The 27815-nt window shown below is 41.5% G+C and overlaps 3 protein-coding genes across 7 annotated transcripts in view; 1 reads left to right on the top strand and 2 right to left on the bottom strand.

The window, feature by feature from the left end:
- Positions 1-1437, bottom strand: part of THOC6 (THO complex subunit 6) — a 13336-nt gene extending 11899 nt beyond the window's left edge. Inside the window, exon 1 of one of the 3 annotated variants that reach the window (XM_058180434.1) lies at positions 1194-1437. In XM_058180434.1, coding sequence (XP_058036417.1) covers positions 1194-1253 — 60 coding nt within the window. In that variant the 5' untranslated portion in view covers positions 1254-1437. Of the gene's footprint in view, positions 1-58; positions 402-1193 lie in introns of those variants that run through there. The other 2 variants (XM_058180436.1, XM_058180435.1) reach the window with 2 other exon arrangements.
- HCFC1R1 (host cell factor C1 regulator 1) lies at positions 910-7682 on the top strand. Of its 3 annotated transcripts, none has more exons than XM_058180438.1 (7): positions 910-1067; positions 4346-4533; positions 5520-5570; positions 6105-6269; positions 6366-6536; positions 6787-6824; positions 7543-7682. In XM_058180438.1, the coding sequence occupies exons 2-7, from the start codon at positions 4346-4348 to the stop codon at positions 7563-7565; spliced, it is 636 nt and encodes a 211-aa protein (XP_058036421.1). In that variant the 5' UTR covers positions 910-1067; the 3' UTR covers positions 7566-7682. The 3 variants fall into 3 exon arrangements, with proteins under 3 accessions (XP_058036421.1, XP_058036420.1, XP_058036422.1); XM_058180437.1 differs by having other exon boundaries at positions 4346-4539; XM_058180439.1 differs by having other exon boundaries at positions 4346-4552.
- Positions 7255-27815, bottom strand: LOC131196938 (ras-related protein Rab-35-like). The gene is made up of 6 exons (XM_058180440.1): positions 26315-27815; positions 15942-15992; positions 11612-11735; positions 10710-10834; positions 8740-8864; positions 7255-8592 (listed from the first exon to the last, which is right to left on the bottom strand). Exons 1-6 carry the CDS (start codon positions 26367-26369, stop codon positions 8464-8466), a joined length of 609 nt encoding a protein of 202 aa, XP_058036423.1. The 5' UTR covers positions 26370-27815; the 3' UTR covers positions 7255-8463.

Here is a 27815-nt window from a genome sequence, read left to right as displayed (position 1 = left end):
CCAATGCTTCACTTAACCACAAACCACACAAAACATAAAATCAACCATTAAGACTTACAACCACAATGGGCAGGCTCCATTATGTAACTCAAGGACTACTTATATATTCAGATCCTCTTGGGATGACTGCAGAAGATAAACTTGCAGTAGTCTGTAATGTAACACTACTGGAAACAAACTGGATTCAATACAAGCTGGTGTGATCAATAAGCAGCAACTGAGTTTCGTTCCGCGGTGATTCTATCATTATCTGCTTTGTTGCTATGTCTGCTTAATTGCCATTTGCTTCAGATTTTGTTGCAAGGGATTTATTTATACCTCAACATTGGATTTTATATCACAAAAAGATTGGATATATTTATATGGAATTCTCAGAAAGATCCTGACTAAAATAATTAAGAACAGACGTAACTGGCTAAAATAGAAACCACACTGCAACAAAAATGAACTGCTTGAAGCAATATTTCTCAACCCTTGACAATTTTATGTTGTGGAGATTTCAACTCCCAGAAGTCTCCAGCTAGCACAATGGCTAGGGAATCCTGGGAGATGAAGTCCACATATCTTAAAATTGCCATATGGTAGTTGAGAAAAAGCAATTTAAAGTATAGTACATGCTAAATTACTAATTTAGTTACTCCTTTCCAAATTTCATTCCCAGCCCAAATCTAGAGCTCAAATGGTGAGAAACATGCTTTGTATTTTAATCTATTTAATCAATCAGCTTTTACCTATGCTGAATTATAACTCCCATTTACCCCAGCGAATCTGATAAACCATTGCTTGAGTCCCACCATTTCCAAATTGGAAAAAGCAGACGGTAGGGGGCGCGAGTCATCAATTCAGCATCTCCGTGGTTAAACGAATATAGAGAGACCCGAATGTAAAACCCAAAGTATGACGGGGTTCCTCGTTTCAGCCTGCTGGTTCTTGGGGAACTACACTTCCCACAATCCCTGACATTAAGCATCACTTCTCGTCATGTGATGATTGTGGTGCTTCTTGTTTTCCCGTCTGGCTGTGGTGCGCTTTTGTGAGACCAGCGTGAGAAAATAACCTTACGGACGGTAAGAACTTTCTTCTTAGTAAATCTGCAATGGGAATAGAGCATGCGCACATCCTACCGTCCGGTCCGCACTCTAGCCTCTCTTTCATTCCCCGCCTCCCACCCGGCAGCGTGCGCGTGCACTGACCGTTGCTGGTTGCTCAATTTCTCCTCTACGGCGCGCACGTGCTAAGGACCGACCGGGCATCCTATCCCCCACTCTTAGAGAAGAGCCACGCCCTTTCCTGTGATGGTCGTCACGCCACCTCTGCTAGCGGCGACTGTATTAGGCCAGCGCAAGGCATGCTGGGATTCGAATTTCTTGATTAAGGGCTATAAGGCGTCGAGAACGCCCTCTAAAATGGCTGCCAAAGGGCGCAAAGCTTGCTGGGAACTCGTTGTTTCCCCCCCCCCCCCACGATGCACAGGCTAGTGCGTATGAGCAAAGCGAAGCCCAGTCAAAGCGAATTTGTCTTATCCTGAAGGGGCCTGATGGCCCTGGAGGGTTAAGGAAATCCCCTCTGATCCTTGTAATCCTTCATCCCATGTATAAGAAGTTGCAAGTTGTTTTTTAGCAACGTCGATTGTGATCAGAAGCTTAAAAAAAGAGCTCTGAAAATCAAGGCGCTTGCTTTGTAAAAAAAAAAAAAGCCATATTGACAGTATTTTACAAAGGAAAATTCAAGAGCAAAACCGAGGAAAACTTTGCAGAACCACATATTCCAATAAAAATACTCCAAATCAAATAATTTGTATGCAATTAACTCATATATAATTCCCCTTTTTGCATATAAATTATTTGATTTGGAGTATTTTTATTAAGAATATGCGATTTTGCAAAGTTTTTCATGTTTTTTGCTCTTGAATTTTCCCTTGTAAAGCAGTTACACACATTTTTATAATTTGTCTAATTTGTCCATTTTTAAAAATATTTGTCCTTTATTTTCCCCAAGGGTACATGTTTATTATACAGGTAGTCCTCGATTTACTTCTATTTGTTTAGTGACTGTTTGAAGTTACAATGGCAGTGAAAAAAGTGACGCCACTGTTGGTCACGTGATCAAAATTCAGCCACTTGGCAACTGTCATGTATTTATGATGGTTGCAGTGTCCTGGGATCATGTGATTACCTTTTGCGGCAGTCCGACAGGTAAAATCAATGGGGAAACCAGATTCACTTAATAACCATGTTACTAACTTAATTGCAATGATTCACTTAACTGTGGCAATTGTAAAATGGGACAAAATTCACTTAATTCACTTGTCTTGCTTACCAATGGAAATTGTGGGCTTAGTTGTGGTTGTAGTATGCAGCTAAGCATTCAAAACCTTTGAAAGGCTAGTGCTTTCCTACTTGAAAACCATCACGGATCCGCTGTTAGACCCCTTGCAGTTTGCATACCGAGCAAATAGATCAACAGATGATGCTGTTAATATGGCTCTGCACTACATCCTACAGCATCTTGAGTCTCCAAAGACCTATGCAAGAGTCCTTTTTGTAGACTTTAGTTCAGCATTCAATACCATCATTCCAGACATTCTTCTAACTAAGCTAAACCAGCTACAGGTACCGGAACAGACTTGTAAGTGGATCACAAGCTTCCTAACAAACAGGAAGCAGCAGGTGAAGCTAAGCAAGATCACATCAAATACCTGTACAATTAGCACAGGGGCCCCCCAAGGCTGTGTGCTCTCCCCACTTCTCTCTGTATACCAATGACTGCATCTCCAATGATCCATCTGTTAAGCTACTGAAGTTCGCAGATGACACAATAGTGATTGGTCTCATTCGAGACAATGATGAATCCGCATATAGACAAGTGGTCGAACGACTAGCCTTGTGGTGCAACCAAAACAATCTGGAACTGAACACACTCAAAACCGTAGAAATGGTGGTAGACTTTAGGAGAAACCCTTCCATACTTCCACCTCTCACAATACTAGACAACACAGTATCAACAGTAGAAACCTTCAAATTTCTAGGTTCTATCATATCGCAAGATCTAAAATGGACAGCCAACATCAAAAACATCATTAAAAAAGGATAGCAAAGAATGTTCTTTCTGCGCCAACTCAGTAAGCTCAAACTGCCCAAGGAGCTGCTGATTCAGTTCTACAGAGGAATTATTGAGTCTGTCATTTGCACCTCTATAACTGTCTGGTTCGGTTCTGCAACCCAACAAGAAAAACACAGACTTCAGAGGATAATTAGAACTGCAGAAAAAATAATTGCTACCAACCTGCCTTCCATTGAGGACCTGTATACTGCACGAATCAAGAAGAGGGCCATGAAAATATTTACAGACCCCTCGCATCCTGGACATAAACTGTTTCAACTCCTACCCTCAAAACGACGCTATAGAGCACTGCACACCAGAACAACTAGACACAAGAACAGTTTTTTCCCGAAGGCCATCACTCTGCTAAACAAATAATTCCATCAACACTGTCAAACTATTTACTGAATCCGCACTACTATTAATCTTCTCATAGTTCCCATCACCAATCTCTTTCCATTTATGACTGTATGACTATAACTTGTTGCTGGCAATCCTTATGATTTATATTGATATATTGACCATCAATTGTGTTGTAAATGTTGTACCTTGATGAACGTATCTTTTCTTTTATGTACACTGAGAGCATATGCACCAAGACAAATTCCTTGTGTGTCCAATCACACTTGGCCAATAAAAATTCTATTCTATTCTATTCTATTCTATTCTATTCTCTATGGTTTCTTGTACTCTCTGCTCTTATTAAAAAATGAAATACTTTCTACCAGAGCTTAGCTCAGCTCTTGATAAATGCCTCATGGAGATTTTTGGGGCCCAATAAAAAAGTTCACCTTTTTTAAAAATACTTTTTGAAATTATCAGTCTAGCCAACAGCCTTGGGTTCCCTAGAAATCTTCCATACAAACGCTACTCAGGTTTATTGGTTATTAATATTTTAAAGGCTTTAAGTATAGATATTATTTATTTTAACTTGGAGGTTGCTATGGTTTATAATTGTACTGAAAAAAATTAAAGGTTACTTTTATATATATTTGTTTTATAAATTTTTGCCACATTTTAATCTTTCCCTTTTATTTCTTCCCGTATTCCTTTTATGTTAAGTTTTTTGTTTTTTTGACATTTAATAAAGCTACATATAAAAAAATAAAAACAAATGCTACTCAGTTCTGACTAACTCTTCCTTTTCAGAAGTACTCAATTTCAACATGATACCCATTCAAGACATTTACATCTTTGTTTGAAAATGGATTCTTTTTAACTTTTCTTTTGCTTTAATTCACAGATGAATCCTACAATAAGCCCAGGATCACCATCAACTGTTTCTTCTGGGCATTTTTTGCACTGCTCTGTGTTGTCAAGGAATATGGGCTGTAGTCACAATACCATCCCAAGTTGGGAACGCGATGTGCCATGCACAATTCCACGGATGAAACCCAGACACAGATTGGTGAATTTCAGGAGTCTACAAAGGTCTCGGTAATCATATGCTGTGAGGGTTTCATATTAATATAACGAGATTCTGTAGATTTGGGATAGAGGAGAATTAATCCATCTGGCATTTATTCACACATGGCCAAGTGACTACTGCAGAAGCGTCTGAAAAGATGTTAATAGAGCATGCTAGAGGCTCTGTAGCTCAATTGGATGTGGCCCAGGGGCCCCATAAAATACTCAGCTCTGCTTCAAAGGAAAAATGATGAAGGGGGCTGAAGCAAAGAAGGCAACAGTAGGCTATATATCAGCAGGTTTATTTGGATTTTTAATAGTATTTTTGAGTAGCACCCTAATATGCATTACTCTTAGAGAAAATCTGTTTACAAAGAGTCAATGCCATCTTGGTAGCATATAATCTGCCTTCTTTACAAAAACATTTAAAAAGCACAGCTTAGTTAAACTGTAAAATCACTTATTGAGCAGCATCCAATAGTTAAATCATAAAATATAACAAAAGCTTGGCCAAGAGTTTTGTCTGTTGCTGAAATAACTAAGTGTGACAATAAACAGATTGGCAAATATTTCAAAAATTCTGTACTTAAACTGTGAAGGGCTTAGGAGTGGACAACAAAGTAACATAAAATTGATACCAAAGGGAAGGTTTTGCAACTTAGGGTTTTCAAAGGCAATAAGGTGGGAATCTGCCAGGGAGCATCAGGAATCTTCTTCTGTTTATGAGCTTTGGCGGTGGCATAGTTGTTAGAATGCAGTATTGCAGGCTAATTCTGCCCACAACCTGGAGTTTGATTCTCACTGTCAAAGTTGAAAGCCTTCCATCCTTTCAAGGTTAGTAAAATGAGAACCCAGATTATTGGGGGCAATATGCTGACGCTGTAAACTGTTCAGAGAGCGCTATAAAGCATTATGAAGTAGTATATGTCTAAGGGTTATTCGTATTTTATTTTAAAGGTATGTTGGTGGCACAAAAATAAGTAAGAATGACGTCTCATTTCTTTTTTTAGGTGCCAGTCAGTATCCCATGCTTTCAAGCGACATCTGGAAAGCAGAGATCAGTAAGTGTGGAGGAAAATGAGAGCTAGTTAAGAAAGGCATTGACCCCCCCCCCAAAAAAAGTCCCAATCCATTTTTGTATTCCATATTTTTTGGGTATATAGGTTGCACTTGATGGCTTATTCTGGCAAAATCTGTTTTTGTTCAGAGATATAGATGCTAGCCACTATATGTTTACATGACTATCTAAGCGGTAGCAGTAACCAAGCTCTCAATTAATAAGCTGTAATTAAGCTTGCCCTTTCATGTTGCTTTCTATCACACTGGAACCTTCTCATGCTGTCATGTATAGACATTCCTGACAACAGCACTAAGTATGGTGCAGCCACATAAATTATTAGAAATGCTGTATAAAGGATAATCTTTTGTTTTGGAGGTCAACCTGTTTGCAGAAACTTTCCAAAATGTTTCTAATGAAGTGCCACCTCCCATAAGGGGCATGTTAGTTTAACCATGATGAGCTTGGCACTACTCGGTTCTAACTAGGATTTTATTGAATGGAGGCTGAATTGTCACTGCTTTCTGCACCTGAACAGGGAACCCAGCTCTAAACATTTTCTGTCAGAGGAGAAGATGGCTGCCCGTTTTAACTCCCTTAGCCTGGACAACGATCACATCTACAGTTCTAACGGCTTCCCTGTTCATAGTGAAAACCCCAGATGGCAGCAGGCATACACACAGTTGAAAGAGTTACAACGGAGGTACCAGAAAGCATGGCAGCTTTGTTCGTTTAAAAAAAGTGGGTTCACGGATGCAGAATATTATGACTTCCTCACATAAGGCTTTCTCCGTCTCAGGCTATCTCAGGATGGAGCAAGCGAAGAAACCAACTCTACAGAAGAAGAGCTGACCACAGTCATTGTAGATGGTGAATTCATGATGGGAGACTGTCCTATGCTGGTGCCATCTTCCTTCTCGTTAGGACTCGAAGGAAGCAGCATCGCCCCTGAAGAAATGTTTCTTTCTCTGTGAGTATTAACGAGGTACAGGCAGTCCTTGCTTAACGACCAGTCACTTAGTGGCCATTCAAAGTTATGAGAGACATCCAGGGGTTGGGAATTGTTAAGTGAGACTATTTTGCTTAAAAGGTATCACCATTTGTGACCATAATGGGCAGGCTCCATTAGTCATAGGTCAAAGGTTACCTATAGGAAGGAAGGAAGGTATAACAAGGAAAATGGATGAACAATTAATCAGCTTCCTCCCTCATTTTCACAGGAATCCTTGTACCGAAGTTGTCCTGTGGAGCTCTCACAGTAAGTCCCTCTTGCACACCATCAGGACACTGATCGCTCCCTCATCAGTCCAGCCCCATGTAGAAGCAGTGGCAAACCAAGAGGAAATGGAAATATTTGAATCCCAAATATCAACCCCAATTTTACTTCCCTTTGAAGTCAAATTCACTTCTCTGTCTGGCTGTGTCTTTCAACAAAAAGCACCTTTATCCAGTCGGTATAAATATTTCACTAAAAATTTTTATTCCACCATGGCATATATATAGATTTTTAATGTCCATCAAAGTTGGAAGAATTGTAAGGTGTTTTTTTTTCTTGATTTTTTGCTTCCGATAAAGAGAACTTGACACTTTTAGACTGCCAAATGTTATTTGAGAGGAGCTGCATTATGATGAATTCTTCCTATTGGTACCTAGGGAGTGGGTGTAACAGGGAAATAAAAGAAGCTGAATTGTTTTTATATCTAAATGTCTTTATTGAATAGTGGTATATCCTTAACAAGTCTGATGCCATTAGCAGTGAGTTAAAATGAGATGTTTTAGTTATCTACAGAATTGGGTGTATATAAAATAATTAATGAAGCAAATAAATTGCACAGAGGGTCCCAATGTTGAAAGGGGACAAAGTTTCTGTCTGTAATACCTCAAAAGTTGGGAATCATAAATTGGCAACTTATCAGCTGAATCCGGACATAATTTCATATTTCTATATTAAAGTTTATTCTTATTTTATTCCTTAGTTTCTGGAGGTAAACCGGAATGACAGAATGGTACCCCAATTATAGCTGCAAAAGTTACGAAGTCCTTTTTCAAACTCACGACGTGGACAGTTGGCTATTTTCTCCCAACATCTGGATTGAAGGACAGGGCTAATGAAGAGATAGAAAACTCTCCAAATCCTAAGAAAAGAGCAATGTAGCTTGGTCCTAAACCATTCCTACCTAGAGTAATCAGAGCAAGCCTAAAGAGAGATGAGAAGGAAAACTCCCAATACTATCAGCTGGGAAATTCTGACACATTTTGCTTGTGTTTCTTCCACTTCCTCCTATTATTATGTAAACTGAGGCACAGCTCCAGAGCATGAAAGAGCTTGCTCCAAAATAATCTAATGCCCAACTTCTCCCTCACCTTGCAGCCTTCTTACTGTGACTTAAATTTGAATACCGGTTGTATTTTAGCTATCAGACCATAAGTGAAGAAATAAAATACAATGAGTAAGCAAAGTTGTAGAGAAAGGCTTTTTTTCAGTTATGGGGAGAAGGACAATTTCCTTGGGCTCAGCTATGCCCCACATCCTCTTTATCTCATTCATCTTAATGATCTGTTTCAGTAGTCTTTTTTTTTTTTAATGCTGCTCGGTACTTCCCACCCACCCCCCTTTCTGTAAGGACAACTCCTCCCCCCCCCCCCAAAAAAAAAACCCTATCAACAGACAGGGAACGCAATGCTTCAATTTGTGTTTCTATCCCAACTCAATTTCCCCAGCAAAGGAGAACAGAAAAATTTCAGGGCTAGGATTCATACTGGTTCTCCTGCCCTTACGACCAAGATCCAGAAGCCCTCTCCCCAACATCATATGAGCCATGATTTTCACCCACACAATTCCCCACAGTTCATCCACCCTCCTCCAGAAGGAAGAGGCATCTATAGGGGCTGCCCCTTCAGCAACATTTCTTGACCGAAGGCTTCTTTTTGGGCTTGTTGATTTTGACGACCTCGTTCTGCTGTTGCCGCCGTGCCAGGTTTTCCTGTTTCGTTCGGAGCACCATGGTGGTAATGGCGTTGAACATCTATGATGAAACATACAAAGGGAAGAGAACTGAACAACCTTCTTACCAGGTTCTTTTTCCCTCCAGCCCAAAGCCCCATCCATCCATCCCCTCTTGAAGCACTGTTTCCCTTCCCATCTTTGCCTTCCTAACCACCTCTTCCAATACCTCTTCAACGTTGAGGTTCTCCTTAGCGCTGGTCTCAAAAAGCCGCACTCCCATTTGCTCACTGAACCGCCGGGCATCAGCAGTTTCTACTTGCTTCCGTGACAGGTCCTCACATTTATTACCCACTGGTTTGAGGCAATCGGAGAAGAGGAAAATTAGAGCAAAAAAAATAAAATCCAAATCCTTTAATATATTATATGATACATTCTGCACAAGTAGCAGATAATTGGGGCATAGTGTTTTCATTTTGAACCTAACACATCTTAAGACCAATTAGACAGTCTTGAGGCTATAGTCCTCCCCCTAATCTTGAGCAGCTCAACCTGGCTCCTTTTAATGACTTCTGCAGTGGGATTTTTTTTGTATGTGTGTAAAAGGATTTCATCACAAAGACACAGTTCAGTGGCACAGCATATGTTGTCCAAATAAATGCCCCAATGTTGATGTCTCCCATTTTAAAAGGCACAGGTAAGCAGATAATGTCAAACAGTACATTCTCTGTCTTACACTTTGGAGAAAAGGCTCTAAAGAGGATAATTCTGTGAACTAATCGCTTAAGATGGAAGAGTGACTCATTAAGAAATCTGCCTTCTCACTCACTAGAATGGCTGTGGTAACAAGCCATTCATGGTTTGGTCAAATGATCTATGAATGAGTTTTGGTTTGGCTCACCAGAGAACAATACAGCAAACAAAGCAAGAATTAATCCCAGCTAAGGTCTCTCATTTTGCAGCAGGCAAAGCCAAAGTTCCATATTTACTTGGCTTTCTAATCCACAACAGATGACCAATTAGTTCTTCATCTCTTGGATAAAGCCAAGCGGCTCGATGTGATTAAAAAAAAACCCTAGCTTTAATTTTGCTTAGATCGATTTTCTATAAGCAATATATTCATTTTTGTTTTTAGGGAATGGGAGATAAAAATACAATGAATTCCTATCATTTTTCTTCTTTAGGAATCCCAATCATTGTGTTTAGTTCTATGTCAATGTCTCAGCTGAATTTTTATTTTACCCTTTTATAAACCCGCTGAGAGATTTTCATAGTTGGCAGTGTGTCAGGTTAGATAAAGAAAGAATTGTCCCGTAGTCAGAAAGCCACAATGCTTTTTTGTCATAAGCCATCGCTCATATCAAAGTGAAAGGCATGTGACAAATGTTCAGTTGATTAGCTTCAGTCAAGCATTAGCTAGTGGATCTCTAGATCTAGCAGCTTATCTTCAATCCTCAAATACCCACTACGATATCACCCTGCAAAGTATCTCGGTATATTATTCTTCCTATCACTTCAAACAATACACAGAGCCTACAGAAGCCCTAACTAACATGTTTGTTGAGGACTGTGGGAGTTGTAGTTCCAACATAAGTAGCTGGAACATTTCCCGTTGAAGAATGTACTAAGCATGGTAGCCATACTTTCCCCAACCAAAATCTTGTTCAAATGGCCCAAATGAGCACTTCATAATCTGAAATGCAAGGAGGATGGAAGCACAATAGCACCTGCCCTGTTCCTAGATGCAACCCTGGCAACTCAAGTAATTTCCTCACATTCAGTGCTACTATTGCAATAAATAAATAAAGACTCGTATCAGGTTTCCCTAGCCGACCTTCAATGAGATATCTCTGGAGTTTCGTTTGTTTCTAGAGCAACCAAGAAGAATTAAGCAATTGTAAACATATGAATAGGCTTGATACTTCAATGCATCTGAATATACTTTTCTTGGCTGGATATTCCTGTAATAAGAAAATTATCTCACTCCCCAAGAAACAAGCAGGACACCATGAAATATACACTTTCGCTTTTTCCGGTATGAATAAGAACTACTGAAAAAAAACCTTGTATTTCTATTACTCTGATCAAGTTCCAAGGTAATGTGATAGAAAGAGATAGATCACAAAGACTCACAACCTTCACCAATGGCCACTGAACTGAAAGATGAGGGGAAGACAGGTTGGTAACAAAAGCACTCACCCAAAATCTTGCACACATTGTCACAGTTTTGCCCAATCTCATGCAGCCAACGTTTGACATTAACAAAGGACTCGGCGTTTGTCACATCATAAACAATGATGACACCATGAGTATTGCGATAATACCTGCAGCCAAAGAAAATGAAATGATTTGTTTTGAACAGAGGAAATGTGATAATTCCCTCTTTTTCTTCCCTTCAGCAATAGGTTTTAAAGTGATTCTGTAGCCCCACCAATACTTAAATTTAGGTTAGTGATTAGCCCTCCATAAAACCTCAAGAGGGAAGACATCCCTCAACATTAAAATACCGTAATATTTTTTTTTAAAAAATGGCTAGAATCCCACAACATTGTCCAAGTATAAGTAGTCCTCAACTTACAACACTTCATTTAGTGATCATTCTAAATTACAACAGCACTAGAAAAAGTGACTTATGACCGTTGCAGCATCCCCATCGTCACATGATCAAAATTTGGACACCTGACAACTGACATATTTATGACATTGCAAAGTCCCAGGGTCATGTGATCACCTTTTGAGACCTTCTGACAAGCAAAGTTAATGGGGAAGCCAGATTAACTTAATAACCATGTTACTAATTTAATAACTGCTGTGATTCACTTAACAACTCTGACAAGAAAAGTTGTAAAATGGGGCAAAACTCACTTAACAAATTTGTCACTTAGAACATAAATTTTGGGCTCAACTATGGTTGTAAGTTGAGGACTAACTGTATTTATTTTATCCTGCAAAATTGTAAATGTGAAAAGATTGCGTACTGCTGACTAGCTAGTTAATACCCAAGCTCTCTCCCTGGCCCTTTCAAAGGCCTTTCATCAATTTATCCCCACTCTTCGGTATTCAGGCCCCTGCACTCCATTCAGCTTGTGTCCTAGACTTACGTGGAAGTAATAGTTCTGAACCGTTCCTGTCCAGCCGTATCCCAGATTTGCAGCTTCACTCTTTCTCCATTGATTACTAGTGTCCGGATTTTGAAATCTACCCCAATTGTTGTGATATAGCTACCTGGAGAAACATGGAAGAAAGAAGAAAAAATTAAAGGAACCCAAAAACGGTATAAAAATGCTTTTTTACTGCGCAAACTGAGAAATACTAAATCTAAATGTTATGATGCCTTAGTGCAAAAGGGAAGTGTGATCCAATATTGTTGTTATTAAGAAAAAAAACAATAACAGGGATTGTTAAGGGTCAGAAATTTCATTGTGGCACTTGAAAGATTAGACAGGTGGTCCTCGACTTATGACCACAATTGGGATCTGAATTTCTGTTGCTAAGCAAGGTGATTGTTAAGAGAGTGGCAGCTGGTTTTTATCATCTTTTTTGTCATGGTTAAGTGAATCAGTGCAGTTATTAAATGAATCAAACAGTCATTAGACAAATCCATCTTCCCCCCCATTGACTTTGCTTGTTGGAAAACAGCTGAGTGTTCACATGACCACGGGATGCTGCAAATGTTGTAAATAAACATCACTGATTGACAAGTACCTGAATTTTGATCATTTGACCATTAGGATGTGGAGACAGTTGTAAGCATGAGGACCAGTTGTAAATTAATTTTTTCAGTGGAATGGTCAGTAAATGAATGGTTGTAACTCAAGGAGCCACTGAATAAATCAATGGGGAAAAAGGGATGTAATATTCTTAGAATTTGTAGGATTCTAGTATTTATTTATTTATTTATTTATTTGTTTGTTTGTTTGTTTGTTTGTTTATTTGTTTGTTTGTTTATTTATTATATTTGTATACCGCCCTTCTCCCGAAGGACTCAGGGCGGTTCACAGCCAATAAAAAACAACAGAAAACATATAATACATATAAAACAGCTAAAAAAAGAATAGAAAACTTATTCAATTGATGGCCTAAAACTTTTAAATACAAATTTAAAACCCCGTTTAAAACCCCTGATTTAAAACCCCAATTTAAAACTATGTTCACGCTAGTCCTGCTCTTCGAAACAACAACGTCTTCAGCTCACAGCGGAAGGTCCTGAGGTCGGGGAGTTGACGAAATCCCAGAGGGAGCTCGTTCCAGAGGGTAGGAGCCCCCACAGAGAAGGCCCTCCCCCTGGAGGTCGCCAGCCGACATTGTTTAGCTGACGGTATCCGGAGGAGGCCCTCTCTGTGAGAGCGCACTGGTCGGTGAGAGGCTACTGGTGGCAGTAGGCGGTCCCGTAAATATCCCGGCCCTAAGCCATGGAGCGCTTTAAAGGTGATAACAAGTACTTTGAAGTGAACCCAGAAGACCACCGAGAGCCAGTGCAGACTGCGCAGGAGGGGTGTTACACGGGAGCCATCCAGGAGGACGCCCAGATTGCGAGCCCTTTCCGTGGGGGCCAATAGCTCGCCCCCAATGGTCAATGATGGAATTAGCTGACTGTACCAGGCCGCCGGCATCCACAGCCACTCGGTCTTGTTGGGATTGAGTCTGAGTCTGTTCCTCCCCATCCAGACCCATATGGCCTCCAGGCACTGGGACATCACTTCAACATCCTCACTGGGATGGTTAGGGGTGGAAATATAGAGCTGAGTATCATCAGCGTATAGATGACAACTCACCCCAAGACCACGGATGATCTCACCCAGCGGCTTCATATAGATGTTGAACAGAAGAGGCGAGAGAACCGACCCTTGCGGCACCTCACATAAGAGGCGCCTCGGGGCCGATCTCTGCCCTCCTGTCAACACCGTCTGCGACCGGTCGGAGAGGTAGGAGGAGAACCACCGATGAACAGTGCCCCCCCCCTCCAAGTCCCCCGAGTCGGCGCAGCAGGATACCATGGTCGATGGTATCAAAAGCCGCTGAGAGATCTAATAGGACCAGGACAGAGGAACAACCTCTGTCCCGAGCCCTCCAGAGATCATCAACCAATGCGACCAAGGCTGTTTCCGTGCTGTAATCAGGCCGGAAACCAGACTGGAATGGATCAAGATAGACAGTTTCATCCAGGTACTGGGGCAACTGTCGTGCAACCACACTCTCGACAACCTTTGCCACAAAGCAAAGGTTGGAGACAGGACGATAATTGCTAAAATAGCTGGGTCCAGGGAAGGCTTCTTGAGGAGGGGCCTCACCACTGCCTCTTTCAAGGCAGTAGGGAAAACACCCTCCATCAAAGAAGCGTTCACAATTTTCTGGAGCCAGCCTCGTGTCACCTCCCGGGTGGCCAGCACCAACCAGGAGGGACACGGGTCCAATAAACATGTGGTCGCATTCAATCCCCCCATTAACCTGTCCATGTCCTCAGGAGCCACAGAATCAAACTCAGCCCAGATAGTAACATCAAGACCTGCCTCCCCCACCCCGCCCGGATCTACCCAATCTGTGTCCAACCCTTCCCAAATCTGAGCGATTTTATCCAACAGATATTGTCCAAATTCCTCAGCTTGACCCTTTAAGGGATCCTCTACCGCTCCCTGATGGAGGAGCGAGCGGGTCACCCTAAACAGGGCGGCTGGGCGGTTATCTGCTGATGCAATGAGGTTGGAAAAATACTCCCATTTTGCCAGCCTCATCGCCACTAGATAGGTCCGAATTTGAGACCTAACTAGTGTCCGGTCAGATACGGAGCGGCTGGCCCACCAGATACTCTCTAGGTATCTTTTCCGGCGCTTCATCTCCCTCAGCCCCTCGGAGTACCAAGGGGCTAAACGAGATCGGCACCGGGTAAGAGGCCGCAAAGGCACGACTCGATCTAGAGCACCAGCCGCCGCCAGATCCCAGGCGGCGACCAGAGCTCCAGCCGAGTCGTGGGCTAAATCCTCAGGGAATGGCCCAAGCTCCATCTGGAACCTTCCAGGGTCCATCAGGCGCCTGGGACGGAACCAGCGAGTCGGTTCCGTCTCCCTGCAGCGGGGGTCGGCGGTTCGAAAGTCCAGCTGAAGGAGCGAATGATCTGACCATGACAGAGGTCTGATAACTAACTCTCCTAATTCCAGATCATTCAACCACTGTCCAGAGACAAAAATCAAATCCAGAGTGTTTCCCCCGATGTGAGTGGGGTTGTTCACTAACTGGGTCAGGTTCAAGGCTGTCATGGAAGCCATGAACTCCCGAGCTGATGTGGATGCTATCCCCACCGACGGCAGATTGAAATCCCCCATGACCATAAGCCTGGGGGTCTCTACTGCCGTCCCGGCGACCACCTCCAACAGCTCAGACAGGGTTTCTGTCACACAGCAAGGAGCCAGGTACGTGATCAGTAAACCCACCTGAACCCCACGGCCCCACTTCACAAGGAGGGACTCACATCCGGTTATCTGTGGCAAAGTGATCTCCCTCGGCTCAAGACTCTCGTTGATAATAACCGCCACTCCCCCACCCCTACCCTGGGCCCTCGCCTGATGGAATGCACAGAAACCCGGTGGGCACATCTCTACCAGGGGAACCCCCTCTTCCATGCCCAACCAGGTCTCCGAAATGCCAATCAGGTCCGCACCCCCCTCCTGTATAAGATCGGAGATGAGGGGGGCTTTATTTATAACGCACCTGGCATAGTATCAGTTACAGGCACAACCTATTTGTAACAGGAAAAATAAAGCAACTTTGCTCAAAATAAATGCTATGAGAATCAATACATCCTGCGTTTTTGGCAGATCTTTTTCCTGGTTCATTTAATCAAAACTTTGGCCAACCAGCAAATTATGATCTGACTTTGTACACTGAAAACAAGCCAAATAAAATGGAAAGAAATAACTCAATCAAGGCAGGAGGGAGGGACAAAAGAAAAAGAATTTATTTTGAAAAGAATTCATGTTGCAATACTTTGCAAAAACATACCAGCAAGGATTCAATTACAGTATTGCTAGCAGGGAATCACAATCAGCACACAAACACATTTAATTAGAGCAGATAGGACCATTTATTTCTTTTACAACAAAACTGAATAAAAGAACGCTGGGTAAATTAAATCCACAATCCGCAATTGGGCAATACCATTATGATGACCAATTAAAGTGCCACAAAGAAGGGAGCGAGATTCCACATTCCTCTGAACAGACTTGAGAAAAATCTCTGGGAAACTCACACGCTCCATTTTGTTTTGTTTTGTTTTAAAATTTTGCAACTGCTTTTGAAAATGAGATGTTAAAGCTAACAATCCATCTTATCCAAAGATATTTGGCCTGGATTGAAATTGCAGCATTTTTGATGCATGGGAAGAATCAGGACTCCCAACCCATCCAATGATCATCATCGCAGGAGGCAGTTCCTTACCTGAGAAGGTGTTATCTGCAAAACGGAGCAGAAGGCTACTTTTGCCAACCCCTGGACAGGAAACAAAAGGGAACAAATCACACAACCTCAAAAATGAGACTTTAATCCTCCCCTTCATTTCTTAACTGCTTCTGATGCAACAGATGGCCCTCAACAAAGCTGCTGAGAAGCTTCCCGCCCAAAGCAAACAACCTTAGAGTATTTATTCAAAAAGAGCCACTCCTGTCTCAACCTATTGTGTCCTACTACATGGAGAAGAAAGTAAAAGATAAAACCACAGACCTGCAAGAGAAGCTTGCACAGCATTGGGGGGAGGGGGACATTGGAGATTATTATTGTGGATTATCTTTCAGGATGTGAATGTGAACTCTTAGGCGGTGGTGAGAACACCAGATAAATAATAATTGGATCAGCGGAATGCTGAGTAGTCACAAAATTTTGCTTCTAAATAGGAAGTTGAAAGGTTATGAGTAGGAATCAAATGGAAGGCACACCTCGATACCCTGCCTTAAAGTAATCAAGCCACCTACAAGGGTGGGACCATAGATGTCACGGGACAGAAATTCTCTCCGGCAACTTCTGAGGTCACTTGTTGACATAACCCTGGAAATCAACTTCTCCTAACTTCTCCAACTCTTCTCCTTCCTTTCCTTCCTCATAGCTTCCTGATCAGACCCCGTCTTCCTGTGAAGGTTGAGAGTACACAACTGCATCTCCAGTCTCTAAGCTGCAGTGGGAGATAAGCCAAGACTGAGTTCCGCAGCACAAGCTTTCTTGGCTGATCTTGGCGGTATGCTAGGTCCTCTCTCTCTCTCTCCCTCCCTCCCTCTCCCACACATATATACACAGTGATGGAAATCTGTTTTTCTTCCCAGATTTCACAAATCAGCTAGGCCCCTTTGCATGCCAGCTGATTTCCTATGGTCCCTGTAGGGGCCTCTTAGGTATCCACGTCATTCAATGTGACGTTCAACTGAACTGCCATTTTAGCACAGTTCTGCTATATATACCGTAGTATGCTGTTGTTATTGGTTTGTCGACAAACTAGAATTGTCTGAGTGCACCCCACAAACTAAGGCAGGGAGGTATCCAACCTTGGTAACTTTAAGACTTGTGGACTTCAATTCCCAGACTTCCCCAGCCAGCCATGAAGTCCACAAGTCTTAAAAAGTTGCCAAGGTTGCATACCCTTGCACTAATGCAAAAATCAGTTTACAGATCATAATTGATTGATTTCATGAAGCACGCTAAATCAAACCAAACTCAACATATTATAACAGGCATTGTGTGAATCACATATTCACTGAACTATGCAGACCCTGGCTATTTATTACACATGAATTCTTTTCAGGGACTGCACATTGTCCTTTTTCATTAAAAAACTGCCAGCTTTTGAAGACACTCTCCGTATCTGAGCGTGGCTGTTCTTTTTAATTATTCTGTCGTAAGATGGCTTGGGCTTTTCACACAATGTAGTTAGCATGTAGTTATGTTGTAAAGTATGCAGAGGGCACAAGTTCTAGGTTTCAGCCACGGACAAAAGAGAAAAAAACTGGAGCGGAATCTGCTACAACAGGGGTCTCCAACCTTGGCAACTTTAAGCCTGGTGGACTTCAACTCCCAGAATCTGGGAATTCTGTGCTAGAATATGTTGAGCTACTCAAAGTGATGAAGACTGTATTTGAAATCTAATTCTCCTAGCACTGAAATTAGCAGGAATACCACCAGGAAGGAGGCCAAAATATGGCTACTGAACCACAAGAGAGAAATATCAAGCAGACTCAGGGGAAACCAAATATTTGCAGAAGAACAAACTTCTAAGAGAAGAAAAGAGGTGAAGGAGCAACTCTCCCAAATGTCTAATGAAGATGGAGTAATCTGAAAGGCCATGGAATGCAAAGAATTTGCTAGAGGCATACAAGAAAACAAATTAAGAAAATAGGCAAGGAATGGAGTTTCTAGAAGACGGGCAAAGCTGCCTGGCTGGAAAGTTGACCCAACACTTCACTCTGCAACACTGGGATAATTTCACTTTCAGAAACTTTCACTCTCCAGTTAAAATGAAAAGGGATCACGGCAGCTGTTCTCCATCTACCCCCATCTCTGTTATCTCCATGTTGATTTTCAAAGAGACTTGGTGATGGAATAGCTGGGAAACAAGAAGTAGAGAAAAACAGCTTGCCGCTGTATGACCCTCTTCTAGCCTTCATCAGCACATAACAGGAAAGGAATCTGTGGAGTCTGTATCCCACAGTGTAAATTAGCTGTATGCATCATATACGTGCAACTTCTCTATTTTCACAGTATATGACATAGCCAGACACAGAAAACCTTTCACAGAATCCTCAAAACTAGAATTCAGGGTTAAATACACACAAGGAAATCAATAAAAAATAAGACTTAATTTCAATTAGCTTCATAGTTTGTTTGAGCACTCTTATCCACAAAGCCGTGTGAAGGTGTTGTACAAAATTCTCCTCTTTGGCACTATTATGACATAGTACCTACTAGAAAAAAGAAAATGGAAGTAATTAGGTTATCTAGAGTTTATTATACCTGGTATTCCTGCTTCTTATTTATGAATGCAATCACTGGATTGTTTTTCATGGAACGTGAGCTCGCTTCACCGGGGATGAAAGGAGATGTCCTAAGAGAGTTTTCAACTTCAACGTTTCTCAATCTCAACCACTTTAAGATGGGTGGACTTCAACTATCAGAATTCCCCAGGCAGCAAAGTCCTATCTCAAGCAATGGTGTCGCTCACTGGTGGATTCTGGGAGTTGAAGTTCATTCGTGTGAAGCGAAAAGAGGATGAAAAGGCTGTTATAACCGGCTGGCCAACACAATGGATGAAGACATTGATTAACAAGGTTTCTACAAGTATCTTTCCGCTATGAGGGATAAAAATATTTCTGAAAATTTGGTACAGGTAGTCCTCCACATACGATCACAATTGAGCCCCAAATTTCTGTTGCTAAGCAAGACAGAACAAGTGATTTTTACAACCTTTCTTGACACAGTTGTTAAGTGAATCATTGCAGTTAGCTAGTAACCCAGTTGTTAAGTGTATCTGGCTTCCCCATTGACTTTGCTTGTCAGAAGGTTGCAAAAGTATGAAAAACTGTCATAAATCACATTTTTCAGTGCTGTCTGTTCTGTCTAGCCAATCCAGATCTTAGAATCATAGAATTGGAAGGGACCCTGAAGGTCTCAATGCCCTGCTGGAGCAGAAGACCTTTCCTGTACCATTGTACCATTCTGGACACATGGCTGTCCAATCTCTTCTTGAAAACCTCCAGCAATGACGCACCCATAACTGTTGCACCCATAACAGGCACGCTGTTCCACTGATTAATTGTTCTTACTGTCAGGAAATTTCTCTTTAGTTCCATGTTGGATCCTCCATCTGTTACTTCTTGTCCTGCCTTCAGGTGCATTGGAGAATAAGTTGACATCCTCCTCTCTATGACATCCCCTCAACTACTGGAAGACAGTTTTCATGTCATCTCCAGTCCTACTCTTCATTAGACTATACCAGGGGTCTTCATTAGACTACACCAGGGGTCTGAAGCTTGGCTCTTTTAAGACTTATGGACTTCAATTCCCAGAGTTCCTCAGCAAAGCTGGTTGAAGAACTCTGGGAGTTGAAGTCCACAAGTCTTAAAAGAGCCAGGTTTGCAGACCCCTAGACCAGACATACCTAGTTCCATTAACAATTCCTCATACATTTTAGTCTCCAGACCATTTATCATCTTTGATGCTCTGAAGATGACCATGATTTGTGACATTTTTTTGCTGGTTTATTCTGATTTCTGGCAAAAAAAAAAAGCAATTTAAGAGAATGGATTCAGACTTATGTCCAAAATGATTCACTTAACAACTGCCATAAAAAACGCTGTAAAATTGGGTTCAGTTACATGGAGCTTCAGGAGTTACAAGCAAAATTCCAGTCCCAATTACAGTCATTAAGTTAAGGACTACCCATAACCTTTCCTGTATCTGCTCTAATTTCTCTGAATCTTTATAATATGGGGCCCAGAAAAGAACATAACACTGAAATTGATGTAATCAGTGAAGAATACATGTAGTGTATATTGGAGACCCTTTGAGAGCTGTATGCAATGAAATTTCATTTTAATGTATGCTGATTAGTGTACATTCAATGACAATAAAGTTATTCCAAGTCTTCTAAGTCTAATACATTGATTTAGGGATGATACTTCTATCACTGCATTCAAAATATCTTGATAAATAGATAAGCTGAATAACATCCAGAGTTAAACAACACCTAGTAGTAATGACCAATGCAAAACTTTATAGCTACATTTTTATTTTTTTTTGCAGTCTAATCTCTCTGCTAACTCATATGCAGTTTGCAGTCAACAACTTTTTTGGGATCTTTTCCACAAATCCCCTTATCGATCCTCTATTTCCCATCTTATAATTGTGCATTTTATTTTGGTTTCCTGAGGGAAGAGTTTTGCATTATCACTACTAGATGCTATTCAGGTCTAGATGTTATTCAGCTGATCTACTTATCATGATATTTTGAATGCAGTGATTGTTTTCAGAATAGGAACAGTCCCACTCATATTTTTCAACAACAGATTTGGCAAGCCTTTCTCCCACGATTTTACCCAAATAATTTTTCCAAGGTTGATGCATACAAATCAAACCTTGCTAGCACCCCACTTCAGATTTTTCTCTAAATTGAACAATCAAACTTCGAATCAACAGAACAACAGAGTGGGAAGAGAGCTTGGAAGACTTTTAGTCCAACCTCCTGCTCAGTTATGCACCCAAAATTTCCAGAGGCAAGCTGTTCCACTGGTTAATTGTTCTGTCAGAAAATTTCTCTTTATTTTTAGATTGGCTCTCTCAGTTAGTTTCCATTGTTTCTTGTCCTGCCTTCAGGTGCTTTGGAGAATAGCTTCACTCCCTCTTCTTTATGGCAGCTCCTTAGATATTGGAACACTGCCATTATGTCTCCCCTAGTCCTTCTTTTCATTAAACTAGATGTACCCAATTCCTGCAACCGTTCTTCATGTTTTAGCCATCAATCCCCTAATCATCTTTGTTGCTCTTCTCTGCACTCTTTCTAGAGTGTCAACATCTTTTTTATATCATGGTCACCAAAACTGATTTGTTTTCAAGCAAGCTGTATTTATTTATTTATTTATTTATTTCGATTTTTATACCGCCCTTCTCCCGAAGGACTCAGGGCGGTGTACAGCCAAGTAAAAATTCAATATATAAACATTAAAAAGAGGTTAAAAAGAAATATTATAATGTGGCCGAAATTTTAAAACCATTTAAAATCTTAAAACATAAATACCCCAATAAAATTTCAATCCAGTCCCGCTTGAATAAATAGAACCATCTAAGACCCATACAGCCCACATTTAATATTCTAAAATATCTTCCCTCTTTCAGACTCTTTCAACGGCCTTCCCATGCACCGGACCAATTTTCCACACTGATTAGCACAATGACATAATTATGCAAACAATGAAAACTGATGCCAATGACCCAATTTACATTCTTCTCATAATGATTTGATTATGTGAATAGTCACATGAATAGAAGACCCCCTGCCCCATCTGCCAATGAATACATTTTAATAAGGTTAACCTGTCTCTGTCCCCAAATACTTCTCTGTCTACAACTTAGCCAGTCCCTCTGATTTAGTGTGCCTATTTGTAATAAGGACCATGACCACATAAATGACAGGCATTTAAATCCTAAAATCCCCTGTAAATCGGAGAAACCTTGGAGTAACCTGATCCAAACAGATCCCAGGACACACCTGGGATCCTCCTCTATTGAAATATGATTGCCAGAGATCAACAGCCTTTTGCACCAGCTTTTTACCATGCCAATCTAACCATCAAACATTTCATCAACCTTTTTCTCTTCTGTGACCAGTATCTACTGACAGAGACTTCATTTCCACTTCTGTATCCTGAAACAATTTCTTCACAGATGAAGGCAAATATATTTGTTCCAAGATAATGTTGCAAGATCCAATCTGGGTCGGTCACCGGGACCAAGTTTTCAAATTTGTTCTGGAGTCCATCCTCAGGGAATCTTTCTCCAGCAGAATGTATGCTTTGGGCTATTCTGTGTGTAATATTTATATGGTGCCTGGTTGTGTGTGGCTTTTTAGTTGTTGATGGCCGGTTATTAAATCATTGGTTGTTGTTTCCTTCTGCTGCAAAGCCCTCGGCTCCTAAGTACCTGATAAGCTGGTGGTATATCTGCATGCCAGCTGATTGCCAAGGGACCCGTTTCCTAACCTTCAATCATTTCCCTGGCTATTTTTGTCCCTGCTCAGCCAACAATCTTAGTAGTTGCAAAAAAATTGATTGAAATGATTGCCAGATTGGAGCAAACCCTAATTCTTGGATATACTGAAACACACATGACCACATACCAAGATTGCTGTGTCTACTAGTCTTACTTTTATCCATCTCAAAATTAGCTTTATCAAGAGTAGAAAGCAAACAGAAGAAGCCATTAAAACTTTCCCAGTCCTAAAGAAAGAAGATAAGCCACCTCACTTGCAAAGGGCCTAAGGGAAAGTGAGGAGCTGAAATCTTCATCACTCTGGTCTTTCTGACTGGAGAGAGAAGCAAGATCAAGTGAGGTTACACTCTACCCTTTTCAAGAAGAACATAATTAAGGAAGATAATCCAGTTCTGTCACAGGAGATTAAGAAAGGTTAAAAAGGCCTCCCACCATTTTTACTACCAGTTCTAAAGAACCGGACAGAACCAGGAGCAACCCACCACTGGACTGTTCAGAGGAAAAGGTTCCTGGACAAATGTACTACAGGTAGTGTTCAACTTACAACCACAATTGATTCCAGAATTTCTGTTTTAAGCAAGGCAATTGTTATGTGAGTTGCACCCATTTTTACGTTTTTTGTCACAGTTACTAAATGAATCACTGCAGTTGTTAAGCAAATCCAGCTTCCTCCATTGATTTTGGTTGTCCACTGTCAGCTGAGGGGGGTCACAAATGGTGATTACATGAACCTGGAATGCTGCAACTGTCATAAATATATGTCACTTGCCAGGATTTTGATCACATGACCATAGGGATGTCGTAAGTGCAAGGACTGATCGTAAGTTATTTTTTTTCAGTGCTATTGAATGGTCGCTAAACAAATAGTTGTAAGTTGAGGACTACTTGTATTATAGCGGTGGGTTGCTACCGGTTTGCCCCGGATGGGGCGAACCAGTAGTAGCGGCGGTGGGAGGCGCCGTCCATCCACCCAGACACTTCTGCACATGTGCAGAATTGTCATGAGTGCCCACGAGCACGCATCCATGAGCGAACCATTAGCGATAGGTTTTGAAACCCACCCCTGCTGTACTAGCCATGGAAAATCAGCTCAGCCCCAACTGGACAAGTCTGCTCCAACCAGTCTCTGCTTCTTGGTTTTGTAGTGAGTCAACTGGAAGGTAAAGTTCCCACCCCATTCTCATTCTCAAGCCTTCCCAAGCAGCTGTGTTATGTCAGCAGGTTGTGGGAGACCACAATGTGTCTACAAACTGCAATGCCATCCGTATGAATCATTCATCCTAAACTGAGGAATTCCATGTTAACATCTCCAATTTCACAGCAGGTGCACCCCAGAAAATCCCCAGTTCTCTGTACTGGCAGCTCCATCTTCAGCAGGAAGCCAAGCTTTTATTTAAGCTATGGCCAAAGAACGCCACAGCTCAAAACGCAGCCTGGAAAACGAAAGAAGGGACTTTACCAAAGGAGTTGAATGGAATGATTTTGCCCCAACATATGCAATCTGCTGCCTTCCAGATGTTTTGGATTATAAATCCATCTCTGGATTTGGCCAAACTGGCTGAGGTTGGTGAGGGACAAATTCTAAGATACCTGAAGGCCCCAAGTCATCTGCCTGATTTGCACCTTTTTATTTTTACAGAATTGAAAAGTCTACGTAAAGAAAGTAACAGTGCAATCCTGTACAATCGGGAGTAGCCAACCTGCAGCCCACAGACTGTATGCAGCCTTGAACAGCTAGTAATTATCTCCATTTTTTAAGCAAGTGAGCCAGCATTGTCCGAAGACGCTTCCGTGGTCATATTGCCAATAGGACTATATGTCAAAGTGCAAAGAGCAATGTGACCTTCCCACCGAAGTGGTACCTATTTATCTACTTGCATGTACATGCTTTCGAACGGGTAGGTTGGTAGGAGCTGGAGCAAGTAACAGAAGCTCACCCTGTCCCGCAGTGCTCCAGTCTGGAACCCAGACTGTAAGCTTTCCAGCTGACAAGCTCAGCATCTTTAACTGCTGAGCTATCTTTTTAAGTGTATTATATATTTTATGTGTGGCCCACAAGAATTCTTCTTCACTTAAGACGGCCCAGGCAAGGCAAAAGGTTGGATATGCCCGCTGTATGTGATTAAAGGCTAATATCTTTGAGTTAATTTAGCTTACCCTTAGGCAAAGAGCTATAGGACTATAACAGGATGTAAAACGTATGGCCAATAAGATAGGGCTGTTATAATCAGGTGAAAATTGAAAATCTATCCTGCTTAATCTTAATTTTCCACCTTGTTTCTCCACCCACATTTTTATTTTGCTATTCAGTTTTTTAATGTATTGCAATGTCACCCTTAAATATTAATGAAGCAATTTTATTTCTATATTTGTGCTCTGCTTTAAGATAGCTACACAGGAAATGACCTATATATTCAATAAATGCAGGAAACAGTATTATAAACTATTTGAGGAATGATAATCACCCATTCTCAGTTTCAGATATGCTTGAACTACATCTCCCAGAATTAAAGTCAGCCTGGATGTGTAGATCGAGCATGCCTGGAGGCCATCCACTTGGAGATGATATTCCAAGACAAAAAAAAAAAATCATAGGAAGGAAACTACCAAGATTGTTGCCTCATCACTAAAGCCAAATGAAAATATTCCAGGGTTGAGAAAACTCCAGCCCAAAGGATGCTGGTAATTCTACAAATTGAATTAAGTCCTGAAGAAAACCACTAATATGTCACAAAAATAAAATTCAGGCTTTAACATATTTAGTGGATCTTTCTGTACATCAGTGGAATCTATAGAGCAGTTTTTAATTGTGGTAAAATGTTTGGACTTCAACTCCCAGAATTCCATGCAAGGAGGGGAATTCTGGGACATCCAGACATCTTAAAGATGCCAAAGTTGAGAAACACTGCTATAGAGAATTAGAGTTCCTGAAAAGTAGTGTGGGAGAAGAAGAGAACTAGAAATAAGAAATAAAGATAAGGAGGTTGTTGGTCCAATTATTTCTTCTCAGAGTTGTGCAGATCTTGATTTTACCCAGAGATATTTGCAGGAATGAAAGTGAGGCAGAAATGGTGGGGAGGAACAAAAGAACGAGAATAAAGGACAGGTAAGAAGGAGATTATAAATGGAGGGAGGGAAGCATTCAGCCCGTCCCAAGTGCTCACAACTGACTGGAGGAAGAAAATGGAAGACTGACATAAAAAGTCTTTGAAGGGAGAAAAATTGGAAAGAACCAGGCTAAGTGTTCAGAATAAAAATGGCAAAAGAATAACAGGCAAATCTAGCATGAAAAGTGTTAGGAAGTCTGAAAAGTCACAAAAAAGCCAGCAAAACAGTTGAAATAACTGTTTGAAGGGTGGGAGGAAATCAGCAAGAGGCAGTTTGGTATAGCGGTTAAGGTGCTGGTCTAGAAATCAGGAGAATATGAATTCTAGTTCTGCCTTAGGCATGACAGCTTGTACTAGGTGACTTTGGGCCAATCATTTTCTCTCAACTCAACTTACAAGGTTGTTGTTGTGGAGGGAAGAGGAAAAAAAGAGAACAAGTAGTCCTCAACTTACAACCATAATTAAACCCAAAATGCCTTTTGCTAAGTGAAACATTTGTTAAATGAGTTTTGTCCCATCTTACGACCTTTCTTGCCACAGTTGTTAAGTGAATCTACGCAGTTGTTATGTTAGTAACATGGTTGTTAAGTGAATCTGATTTCCCCATTGATTTTGCTTGTCAGAAGGTCACAAAAGGGGATCACATGACCCTGGGACACCGCAAGCATCATAACTATGAATCAGTTGCCAAGCATCTGAATTTTGATCATGTGACCATAGGGATGCCACTGCGATCGTTAAGTATGAAAAAACAGTCATGCCTGTTTTTTCAGTGCCATTGTAACTTCAAACCGTCATTAAACGAACTATTGTAAGTCAAGGACTACTTGTATTATGGAACGTTCTCTGCCTTGAGTTACTTATAAAGTAATCAAGGCAGGATAAAAATCTAACAAACACAGAAGGAAAGAGCTAGATAAGATTGAAGAGGGATGATAATGAAAAAACAAACATTCTTACCCGAATCTCCAATGATAAGCAATTTAAACAAGTGGTCATAATCCTTGGCAGCCATTCACGGTGCTGGGACAGCTTCTGTCACTTCTGTATCTCCCACTCGATTCCTCCCTGGAGGGCTTTTCCTCAACTTCCCACAGGATTGGCTTCACAGCCCCATCACAGCTCACTGAGGCCGAACAGCGTCTAAAGATTGCCAATGATTTCCAAGTACGGGAACTGAGTCAATCTGTGAGGATTCACCGTCTTTTCCTCCAAAAAGATACCATAAAGAACATGGAAATGTTTGTAACTTAGCCCCAAGATGGGAAGATGTCAAAACTTTTTTTTCTTTTTCTTCCAAATGTTTTTTCCTTCCCTTGGGGGGGGAGGGTCAAATGACAGAGGAACACAGTCGTTTGTGAGTTCAAAGCTGTTTCTTCTTCTGCCAAACAACTGTAGGGTGTACAATTGTTCTGCCGTTTTGTCCTCTAATACCGGAATCACGGTTTGCTAAGATCTTGGCTTTGCTGGTCGTGGGAAGGGAAGCAGATAGAAATGGTTAAACGTTTCTGAGCCAATAGGGAGGGAAGGGGGAAGATTTCTTCCAAATCCCTGGCTTATCCAAAAAGCGATGCAGTAGAGAAAATAACTGGAAACAAAAAACAAAAAAAAAAAGGAAAAAAAGGGGCAGGGAGAGAAATAAACTCCTTTTCTTCTTTTTTTTTCCTCCAATCTTTTAATTCCAGCCTTTAAAAAAGAACAAGATTCGATTCCCTTAAAAACAATGATTTTGACTGTTAAAAACGAAAGCAGGACAGAAAGGTATGGGGTTGTTTAAAAGGAAGGAGGTGAAAAATTAGATCTAGATCCTCATTCCAAAAAAGATCCCCTTGGCTCCAGAAAACAAATATACAGCATCGAAACGGTTGCAGCATCACAGAAGAAGACCCTTTGCCATGGTGGAGAGGATGATCCGATCGGTTTTTTTTTTTTTTTTTAAAGGAGAAACCGGGTGGGTGGGTGGGGTGGATCAGAAGACCCAATCGAGGTCGGATAGAAGCAGGATGGGAGTTTCCCTAAAAAGGGTTTGGCCAAGAGGAAGAAGAATCGCAAAGTTTCCCCAACTACCTTCTCTTTTTTTTTTTTCGACCCCAAGAAAAGAAACCAAGAGAGAAGCGGGGGGGGGTGTGGAGGTCGAAGGGAGGGAGAACGGGAAAAAACGCCGCTGCAGGAATCAATGAAGGAGGCGAAGAGAAGAGCCGGGTGCAAGGAGGCCTGCGGGAGGCATTGCGACGGGAGCTCAACGCTGAATCAGCTGCCAGGCAGGCTTAGGCGGGTCTCCCAAGGGTGGTGGGTGGTGGTGGTGGAGGTTGCCTTGCCTGCCCTTCCTTCCTCGTCCCCTGCCGGACGCGGCTGTGGCTGGGATCAGATGACCGGCCGGTCCCTGCAGCCCCGCGCCTGCCTCCTTCCTCGTCCCCTCCTACGGCCGCCGCTTCCCGGACTGGATCGCCAAAGGAGCATT

This window comes from Ahaetulla prasina, chromosome 4 (genome assembly GCF_028640845.1).
Source record: "Ahaetulla prasina isolate Xishuangbanna chromosome 4, ASM2864084v1, whole genome shotgun sequence".
Classification (NCBI taxonomy): Eukaryota; Metazoa; Chordata; class Lepidosauria; order Squamata; family Colubridae; genus Ahaetulla; species Ahaetulla prasina.
The sequence above is the reverse complement of the archived record's forward strand: the minus strand, read 5'-3'. Positions and strand labels throughout refer to the sequence as shown.

Bases quoted from the DNA above. Each gene is read 5' to 3' on its own strand.
- HCFC1R1 (XM_058180437.1), top strand. From the start codon at position 4,346: ATGAATCCTACAATAAGCCCAGGATCACCATCAACTGTTTCTTCTGGG. The intron at 5,571-6,104 runs GTAAGTGTGGAG...GCACCTGAACAG, and splicing joins CATCTGGAAAGCAGAGATCA to GGAACCCAGCTCTAAACATT. The intron at 6,270-6,365 runs GTACCAGAAAGC...TCTCCGTCTCAG, and splicing joins TTGAAAGAGTTACAACGGAG to GCTATCTCAGGATGGAGCAA.
- LOC131196938 (XM_058180440.1), bottom strand. From the start codon at position 26,369: ATGGCTGCCAAGGATTATGACCACTTGTTTAAATTGCTTATCATTGGA. The intron at 15,993-26,314 runs GTAAGAATGTTT...TTTCCTGTCCAG, and splicing joins GCTTATCATTGGAGATTCGG to GGGTTGGCAAAAGTAGCCTT. The intron at 11,736-15,941 runs GTAAGGAACTGC...ATGTTTCTCCAG, and splicing joins TGCAGATAACACCTTCTCAG to GTAGCTATATCACAACAATT.